This window comes from Odontomachus brunneus, unplaced genomic scaffold, assembly GCF_010583005.1.
Source record: "Odontomachus brunneus isolate Ranch 3 - 2012 unplaced genomic scaffold, Obru_v1 Obru_scaffold_011, whole genome shotgun sequence".
In the NCBI taxonomy this organism is placed as follows: Eukaryota; Metazoa; Arthropoda; class Insecta; order Hymenoptera; family Formicidae; genus Odontomachus; species Odontomachus brunneus.
The window spans coordinates 591401-601894 of NW_022639461.1; the positions used below are offsets into that span (position 1 = coordinate 591401).

At 45.4% G+C, this 10494-nt stretch overlaps 1 protein-coding gene across 16 annotated transcripts in view; it reads left to right on the top strand.

Annotated features, from left to right (window-relative positions):
- Nucleotides 1-5757, top strand: part of LOC116840694 (cAMP-specific 3',5'-cyclic phosphodiesterase) — a 474033-nt gene extending 468276 nt beyond the window's left edge. For all 16 annotated transcript variants that reach the window (XM_032807761.1, XM_032807763.1, XM_032807765.1 and 13 more), the window contains 2 exons: nt 273-372; nt 1252-5757. In XM_032807761.1, the coding sequence (XP_032663652.1) occupies nt 273-372; nt 1252-2066 (915 nt within the window). In that variant the 3' untranslated portion in view covers nt 2067-5757. The remainder of the gene's footprint in view (nt 1-272; nt 373-1251) is intronic.
- The last annotated feature ends 4737 nt before the right edge of the window (nt 5758-10494 follow it).

Genomic DNA, 10494 nt, shown 5'->3' on the forward strand with positions numbered 1-10494 from the left:
CTCTCTCTCTCTCTCTCTCTCTCTCTCTCTCTCTCTCTCTCTCTGTTCAAGTGTACACTTCGTTCGCACGAGCTCCGAGCAAGATAATGAGCAGTTTGTAAATATTGCTTCTTCTGATAAACGCGATACCGATATTGCGCACGTTCCGGTCGCGCGACATTGAACAATGGAACATCGAAACGTTCGAGAGTTAAACGACTTGAGATAACGCGTCGTGAAATTATGTAATTGTTTATCCATTTAATCATGTTTTTCTTTCTGCCGTGTTGCAGTCCGTGTTCACGCCGTTGGAGATCACCGCTGCACTGTTTGCGGCCACCATCCATGATGTAGACCATCCAGGACTCACGAATCAGTTCCTCATTAATTCAAGTGAGTACCGTCAATTTGCTCATCTCGTAAACAATTATTTCAACGTGTTGCTCATACATTTACGTCAGAAGCGTATATTATAGTTCATTCCGTTTGGCCGTTATTACGGAAGCGAATAATCACGATTTCTTACTAAAGATTCTGCGAATTACAGATGTGCTTTTCATCTGTTTTATTATCTTTGACGTCGATGTAAAGAAAAAAAGGATTCAGTAAAAAATCAGAAGGAAAAAGATAGTATATTTTTCGAATTACTTCTGATGATGCAAATGGGGGTTAAGGCTTTTGTATCCTCATCGCGGCCATCTTGATTAATGACGTCAAAAGAGCGAGGAAACGTATACTCAAAATTCTTGTGAAATACGTCAAGATAAAAGATTATGTCGATAAAATGACATTTATGATCGATTGAGCATATTCGTAAAATATTCCCAAAACTTTCCTTTTACTCTAACAATCAATAAATAGCCGTAAAATTAACGTGACAAGATCATGAGGAAAGGCAGGTTAAAAAGAAAGCTTGCGTGTCTCGTTAATTTTACGGTTATTTATTGATTGTTAGAGCAAAAGGAAAGTTTCCGGAATATTTTATAAATGTGCTCAGTCGATCCAGAGAGTCATTTATGGATATGTCCTTTTATTTCAGCGTATTTCGCAAAAATTTTATAAGCACGTATTTTCTCATTTTTGACATCATTACTCGAGAGCTCTAAAGAATTCTTAGCGTCGCACTAGAATAACTCTCAAAATTCAGATAATATCTTAAATACGTCGTAAATAAATATAGATAAAATTTATGCGCTCTTTGCGCTTATCTCGCACAATATAATTCTGCGATACTGCGTAGGCGACTAATGAATCGTCTCTTTCTCTGTCCAGGTTCCGAGCTCGCGCTGATGTATAACGACGAGTCCGTGCTGGAGAACCATCACTTGGCGGTTGCGTTTAAACTCCTTCAAAACGAGGGCTGCGACATATTCGTGAACATGACGAAGAAGCAGCGGCAGACGTTGCGGAAGATGGTGATCGACATGGTTCTCTCGACGGACATGTCCAAGCACATGTCGTTGTTGGCTGATCTCAAGACCATGGTGGAGACGAAGAAGGTCGCCGGGTCCGGCGTGCTGCTGCTCGATAATTACACCGATCGTATTCAAGTGCTGGAGAATCTGGTGCACTGCGCCGACCTGTCCAATCCGACCAAGCCGTTGCCGCTCTATCGACGATGGGTGAGCCTACTGATGGAGGAGTTCTTCCTGCAAGGCGATCGCGAGCGCGAGCAGAACATGGACATCAGTCCTATGTGCGACCGGCACAGCGCCACCATCGAGAAGTCGCAGGTCGGCTTCATCGATTACATCGTGCATCCGCTCTGGGAGACCTGGGCGGACCTAGTGCACCCGGACGCGCAGGATATCTTGGACACGCTGGAGGAGAACCGCGATTGGTACCAATCCATGATACCGCCCTCGCCACCGTCGGACGACCAACAGCAACCGACGAATGAGAATCAGCAACAGCAGTCGGACAGGATACACTTCCAAGTGACGTTGGAGGAGGGTGACGAGACCGGCGAGACTGTGGAGGGTGGCGATAGCGGGCCCGGCGGAGGTGGCGGCGGCGGTGTTGGCGAGTTTTTTAGTGAGGACGGGGGCGGTGAGACGGAGGAGAACGCCGCGGAGGCTGGGATGTGACGGAGGCTCGCCGGTATTTGCAGGAAGCTCCACGAGAAGGTGCAGCAGACCTGGTGGCGTGTGCGTCAGTGACATTCGCACCTAGCCGCGCCTAGCCGGTCTCTTTGTATCGACCTATTATTGATCGCCCTCGGCTAGGAACGCCGCGCCGGGAATACGGTGGGAGCCGTCTGGACGGGCGAAGATGAGAAGATCGCGTGCCGACGATGCTGACTAGATTGTCGTCGGTGCGACGCGTCAACGGGGACGACGGGCAAGAGTCGCTTTGCTGTCGCCCGAGGAACGCTCTGGATAGCTTTGGACGCGAGGAGGAGCCGCATCATGATCGCCGCGCTTCGGCTGGACCGACAGCAGCGGGACGTGAGAGCGAAGTCTCGATTCGTCGTCGTCGTCGTCGTCGTTGTCGTCGAGCGAACGATTTCGATACGTTTGTTGTACCGTAATGCTAAAGAAGCGGACTCTCTCGACGGTCGCATCTCATTGAATACTATCAATCCGGGAGGGGCGAATCTCTTCACAAAGTACCTGCGCAAAGAAAGCGAAGCTGTCTGCGATATATCGAGTGTGGGCGGCGAGACGCTCTTTTTTTCTCTCTCACACACATACATACGTACGTAGAAGAGGAGGAGGAAGAGGAGGAGAAAAAGAAGGAAGAGGAGGAGGGGGAGAATGATGACGACGACAATTTGGTCGTGAGATTCGAGCAAAAGGTCGGAGGTCGCCGTCGAAGACTGGAGGAAACCTCTTTTCTAGAACATGCAGGATCCTCAACAACATATCAACAATGTACGATATAATGGATTCTAGCGGAAACATATTAACGAAACCACTTGGAGCAGTCTCCGTCTTCTTCTTGGACGTTTCGAGCAGCATACGCGAATCATCGATACACACACACACACACGCACATAAAACTGTCATTCGAGACAGCTTATTTATATTAGAAGATTACGAGTAAACTCACCGATTCGTTTTCGACTCTTGCGTCACAACACGATGTAAACATTGCAAATTTAACAGCTCGTTACATTTTGGCGGTCCAACATTTCGCGAGCGATCGAAACGTCCGTCGATAGTCGCTATTCAGGATGCAGTACACGCGATGTCGACCAAATACGCCGGGCTTGTTTGGCGCCGCGCGTTACTCGGAGCGCACGACACACGTCGGGAAGAAACAGGCGCCGAAACGGAGACAAATTAGACGGAAGGAGAGGAGACTCAGTTAGGCGTTCATCCTTTTGGTTCTTCGGCGGTTATGCGATAGTTCGGTTAGTCACCTAATTACCGGTAGGGAAAGAGAGAGAGAGAGAGAGAGAAGGATACCTGTCTTTAATCGTAAGATTTCGTCATGCTCGCTTAGTAGACGTAGGGAAGTTCGTAAACTGAAAATGAGAATCAAGAAGTAGCCGCGTGTCTATAAAGGAAACGCTAGTGCAACACGTAGAGTATTATCCACCACCTATGATTTAAGGCGTAACAAGGGAGACGAGGAGGAGCAGGAGGAAGGTTCGATGAGCACAAATAGCACAGGAGATATTGAGAGACGAGAAGACGATTAATTTTAATGCGCGACTACACCGAGAGCTGGCCTCTCAAGTTTGCGTTAAAATTAATTATCGCAGCACGAGACGTTGTTTTCTCGCGACACACAGCAAACAAACACACACGACTCACTCATACGCACACATGTACACAAACACACACACATACGCAAAAATACACACGACAGACAAGGCGGACGCAATACGTACTGCAACAACAACGCGGGGCAAGGAATCCTGTCGATAGTTGTTTAACCAAAGAGTAATATAAGTGATTGTCGTTAAGTCGACGAGCGTGCCGTTCACCAATACGTCTTCTGGCGACGAGTGTTCTAGCGGCGTTAGAAAACGTCCTGGAATCTTTCGCGTGGAGCGGGACGAGGAGGAGGAGGAGGAAAGAGTCCTCATCGCGGACATGCCCGCGAAACCGCTCGAACCACTCGCTGATCCGTTCGACGCTCGCAGCGCGATCGCTCCGATTGCAAGCAGGACTGAAAATCCGTGCGAAATCGCCGCTCGAGCGTCCAACGGCCGTCGTCGCCGCGCTTTTCTTCGATGTACATGTACATCGACGTACAAAATCGAGCCAACGTCCGATTCCACCGAAACGCGTGGACTGGTTCCTTCCATATTATTGTTTTCTGTTCCTCGCGTCGAGCTGCACGTCGTCGCATCGGTGATACGCACCGATATATGTAACGTATCACCGATTGGGCAGTTGAATTGCGCATCTTTCGGCGAGAGATTGTGTACCGCGGATCAACCTAAGACACGAGAAGAGCAACGTTACGTTACCTCCGAGTCGCGAGCTTGCTATCGAGCGCGATATTCTGCGTGTCAGGATAGGGAAGATGCGATTCTCGACGTGCGAGATTCGACGCGGCGACGGCGACGGCGGTGGTGGTGACGGTAGCGGTGACTTGGGCTCACATAATCGTACGTTTCTTAATTACATTAAAGAAATTAATCTAATCACACGTGAAGGAGAAAGAGAGAAGAAGAGAAAATAGAAAATTCAAGAAAAAGAAAAAAAAAGAAAACTACGGAGAAAGCAAAATCTCTATCTGTGTCGTAGGCAGTGATCTAGTGAGTGTTTTGGTGCTGGCCACCAAGCTTAATGTATACAAGAATCCGAGGAATACGCGATTACATATTATTAAGCCGTGGAAGAATGGAGGGGAGTTAAGTTAAACGAAATTCTTTAGGGCGTAAGCAACGAGGTTATAATGATAATGATAATATTAATGATAACGATGTAAGTAATATTGATATAGTAATAATAACGGTAATCGGTAAGAAGAGAGAGATGATGTACCGATTAACTAATTAACATTAACGATAACACTCGCTGCGCAAGCGTACACACGTGATTTGAAACAGTCGTCGTTTGTACGTGGACGGCAAAAGAAGGAAAAAGGAAGAGAAGGAGGAGGATGAATAGGAGGAGAAGAAGAAGTAGAAGAAAGAAAAGGATGACGACGATGACGAGTGTTATCGATGATGTACCTCTTGCACTGACACCGAGTTGGACTCGGCGAAAGTATTCGACTAGGCGGCGATCTTTTTAGTTGTTTTAGCGACCGCGTCGATTGTATCATTGACGAGCGTTTAAAGCGCACTCGTCCCGACGTTTTCTCGTTGCTCGTCTCGATGGATCTCGCGAGTGTGCGCAGGTACAAAGACAAAGCACGCGCGACAAATGCGTACCCTCTTATAACTCATACGGTCTGTCAATTTTTCGCTGAGAGAGAGAGAGAGAGAGAGAGAGAGAGAGAGAGAGAAAATGAGAAAAAGCCAAAACACAGGATATCGGAGAAGGGGGGAAACAGAAAGAGAATCGAAGAGAAAAATTCCATGAGAATGCGCCGAGAAATTAGCGGTTTTATGGTTTCTTTTGGGGTTTACTCGAGTGTGTTTTCAGGATTGCTCTGATAATGATGTTTCGCAAAGTGTGACGAATCGCGATGATTCGATGAGATGGGCAATAATACTTAGGATACGATAGGACGCTGATGGTAATGTTGTGATGATGATAAGGAAGAAAAATAAAAAATACCTGTTTGATTGCTGGCAGTTAAATGAACATGTATTAATATCGTGTAACCCTCGTACGAGATATATGTGTAATAAAACATATTTATTGTCGGAGAGTCGCTTTTTCTCTTCACCAACCCTTTGATAACCAGTTCGTAATCGACGTAATGATCGGCGCAAGAGATAATCGCGGCGTAAGAGTGCTTAACGAACTCATTAATACTTTGAAGAATATTTTATCAAGACTTCGTGTCAGCAAATGACGAAACGCTCCACGAGTGTGCTTCATTGCGTGATTGTAGACGATAATTAATTCATTCAATATTCAGTAATGTGACACAGTTGGTTTTAATTAAAATATCAATCTCACTTAACTCGACGAGTTGGTTGAGAGAGACAGAGAGAGAGAGAGAGAGAGAGAGAGAGAAAGGGAGAGTCGGAACGAGGAGAGGACAACGGAGCGGAATAAAAGCACACACGACGAGTCGTCTTAATTATTTGTAAATATATTATTAAGTAACATCTATAATATAATAATGAAAAACCATTTACATTAATAGGTATCGTCGTAATATTTTAATTCAATAGTAAAACACTCAGTTATGTATAGATTCTCGTAGTTTTCAAGCGTGGAGCTTTAGAGTAGTAGTACCTTCAGATCTCGGCGCAGAACGTTCCCGTGCGTCCGCGGAGAGGTGTCCTCCTAATCGGTACGGTCGTAGTTCTATGTAAGGTCGATGTCGCCTCACCCTGACTTCTTATTTATATAATCATCGCTCGTAAGCGCCGAATCGCGCGCATCGCAGCCGCGGCTCGCGAAACTGCGAGAGCAGACATCCTGCGCGCGACTACGGCGGGACTCGTCGATTCCTCCCTCGTTCCTGCGGAGAGATTAGAGCGACGAAACCGACCTTCGCGCTGCAAACTGTGCGACCAAACGAGAAGGATTACAGGCTCCCCCGAGAGCACGCTACGGAGGAATTTTTTTCGAGCGACACGCGCGCGCGCACACGCACACCGGCGGGGGTGTTGCGAGCCCGACGGCGTTGACGCGGCTGATTGCGGCACGTACGCGGGATAAAGCTGATATCCTCCGGTAAAAAATGTATCAGGCGTCCTTTACACATGGGATTATTCTTAATCTAGAGTCGTTATTGCGGGTATATTGAAGTGGCTTAAGTTGGAGCTGTGCGCTGCCTCCTCGATCGGAACTCGATACTCAATCACCGAGCCGTGCGCCACGACGACACGCCGTGGTTCGTAACGACAGGCAAGAGAAGCTTCGTAGTCACATTAGACGAGAAAGATGCGTTTCTCTATGCGACTCTTCCTCGTGTCGTGGAATCGCTGGAATCTCACTCCTACGAGGAGCGTGCCCGACTCGAAGGGTCTCGAGACGCCGAGAAAAGAAATTCATCGGATTCGCGGGATCGATCAAGTGTCGATCGGCGCGCGCATTAATTAACGACACTCCGTCCGGTTTGCTCGTTTACGAGAGCGCGCGCGCACGAGAGAGAGGGAGAAAGTCGTTTACGAAATACAAGCCAAGTTAACTCGCCGGGACTGGAGACGGCAATGGTGTCCGCGTTTCGCAACGCGACATGAACGCTATTGCGCGCTCAATTATATCTCCGAGGGAGGCAAGAGTGAATCTGTCCGTTTCCGTTACGTCCTGAGCATCCGGCTGTTATTTCATCACTTCCGCTACTTATGACGAGCATACGCGCGCGGCTATGTGATGCGATTTCTCACGAGGCTCCTCAAATACGTCGGATCTCTTTTCTTGATAAATTCACGCCCCGCTCGTCAGAATTCAGAAAATGACGGCAACGAAGGGAGCAGCTCTCGGGCGCGCACGCGACATGTTTCGTCCTCGCTACGTTCGTCCCGCTCGCAGGAATTAAGAGCGGTCACGCCAACGTCGAATATTACGCCGACGACGTTTGTGACAGAGGCAACGCAATAGCGAAACGCGAGTGCAACTATCTCTGGACTACGTAATCACAAGGACAGAGTGTGTTCTCGTCGACGCGGCTCGCGTCGGCTGCACCGGTTAACTTCACAACAATAGAAACATAGTATATATATATTTTTTTTTCATATAATGTATCTTTAAATATTTTTCTGTATATATATATATCTTATATAACTCTATTTAACCTTCGATATTATAATACCCTGAAATCTACACTCCCGCGCGACTTTTCGTATAAAATCGAATTCGTCTCCTGTTTATTTCACCCCGGTATCTCTCCCAATGTTTTTTTACAACGGACAATTGGCCATAGTTATACAAAAATGATCCAACTAAAAAGGTTATGACTTTTGAGTTTTTATTTTACCAATGGGTTTGACATACGTCTTTCTGCATGAAAAAAACAATAAAGGCTTATGAGCGCCTAAAATTAATTAAGAAATAGTTTTTATCTTCTAGTTGCGCCTATTTCATCCATTTTTGGAAAAATTAAACTTGTTAACAAATAGCTATTCTAATTAAGGCGGTAAAGTGATACAGTTAAATTTATCACAATTATACAATCCCATTGGAAGCAATATTGATGTGTATCGATATTTTTTATAAGAATCAATTAGTTACAGAATAATCGGTGGTAAAAAGTGTTCGTCGGTGAATCCTTTTATATATAAGATATATACACAGAGAAACATAATTTTGCTCTTTTAACAAAATCGTCGTTGCTACTGCATATTCGTAGTGACATCAAAAAATTTTAGTTGACGTAACTAATTTTACAAATTATTCGTTATCAGAGAAGAACTAGTTTTGTTGCCAGGATAGAAAAAATTTGTTGAGTGTATTTGTCCTAAGAATCGCGTTAATTTGCTATTGATGCAAAATAATGTATTCTTAGCAAATTTATTTGCTATCGGAGCAAAACTGCAACTGCTTATATAAATCCATCATGGTTCTTATAGCAAAATAATTTGTAGATTCAGCAAATTATATTTCAGCAAATAGTGATTAGTACCCTTAGCAAATCTTTTTGCTGTCCATATAATAACAAAAAGGTTTCGCTAAGCCAGCAGAAAATTTGCTGAACCAGCCAATTATAATATAATAGAATAGATATAATAGATATAATAAAATAGATATAATAGAAAAAAAAGAAAAAAAAATTGACCGCGCTTCTCGAACTATTGCGAAAAACCTCATCTACACTGCTTAAATTCTATCAAATGTTCATCTTTATCTTTTTCTTGACGTGGGTCGAATCATTTTTGTATAACCACAGCCAGTTTCTCCCATGTCCCGAAATGTAAATTTGCGGCGTGAGAATCACGCCCGTTCATATTTGTCGCTGTTCGAGGTTAGGTTCGAGTCCTTAAAGGTCTACTATGTACAGATAATCGTAATTTCCCACAGCCACGATCCTGGAATGCAATAATAGCCCGTGAGACGTATATTTCGCGTCTGGTAATACTTCACACGATACGCCAGCTTACAGAGCCAGCTCGTAAAACGGGGTAGCTACAGCTCGTCCCATACTACCGGGACACTAAAGTGACAGGGCGCGAAACGCGAGCATACGTATCGAGGATCACGGATATGTCCGAGGATAAATAGGCGATTAGAGCAGCCGGCACGCCGAAGTCTTCGATGACGCTCCGGCGGAACCTCGCATGCGGTACGAACGCGGAGAATGCGGCCATCACGTTGTCGCTGTTATTAAGGACACGACCGTACTTATTTCTTTTTCTTTAACTGTAAAGGAAAAGAAATTCCGAAAAATTGGCTCTCTCAACGCGGCGTATCGTTGGCGAAAGATCGAATACTACGGCATCGAGTGCCGATCGCACGCCGGACTGCGTCCTCATTGTCGTTCCCTATATTTTTTTCTTTTTATTTACTTTATCTAGTAGTGTACAGAGTTTATAGCCAACATCGAATTGTCGTGTGATATATTTATATATTTATATTTATATATATTTTTTTTTCTTTTTTTATCTGTGTATATATCTAACTGCTCAAGTATATTGTGTAGCGATCGATTGGTGCGCGATCGAGCACCGTTCCCGTCCTCCGTCTTGTGATCCGAGATCCCTTTGTTGAAATAGCTGGGACAAAAAATATGTAAGTCGATCGACGTTTCGGTTTCCGCAAGAGAATCTCGTCGCGCGCCTCTCACTCTCTTCCTCCCCTCCCTCTTTTCCTTTCTGTGAAATAATCAATCCGCAACCGAAACTTTTTCCTATTTTACTCATACCAGATACTCTCCCGCGAAAACACGTCATCTTGATCTCGAAAATCTCGCCAGAAAGTCGGGATCAAATGTAAAGCACGTTTAATCGATCTTTGGAGAAAGTCTCGGAGAAATCTCATTCATCGTTATCACGTGCGCAAGCCAATTTTCCCCTATTGTCCCTTTGCTTTTTCGACAGAGATATGTTGTACTGCGACCATCTTCCGTCACGATAGTTCGATGATTAGATTGGACAGTGTTAACAGAGAATTGCACCTTCCCCTCCTCTACTCAGGTGGATATCACGATTGGTATCGTCGAATAGGAGTCAAATTATCGAGCGGTGAAATCCCGATTGAGTCGAGCTCGACTCTAAACATCGAGCGCGCGAACGAAAATCTTCCAAAATGTCATATCAAAATTTTTCACCGGCGCGCCGTAGCAGTTGTCTCGTGAGTGACGGCTTGCAAATTTCGTAATCCCGAGGGAAGTGTCAATTCGTGGCAGTGATATTTCATTTGGCGTGTCGTTACTATCTCGAGTTCTCTCTCTCTCTCTTTCCCTCTCCCTCTCGCCGGCGCATTTCCGCTTCGCGCCATACAGCCGGAATTTCGCTCGATCGCTCCGCGGGAACTTTCGATGGCGTACAGTCGG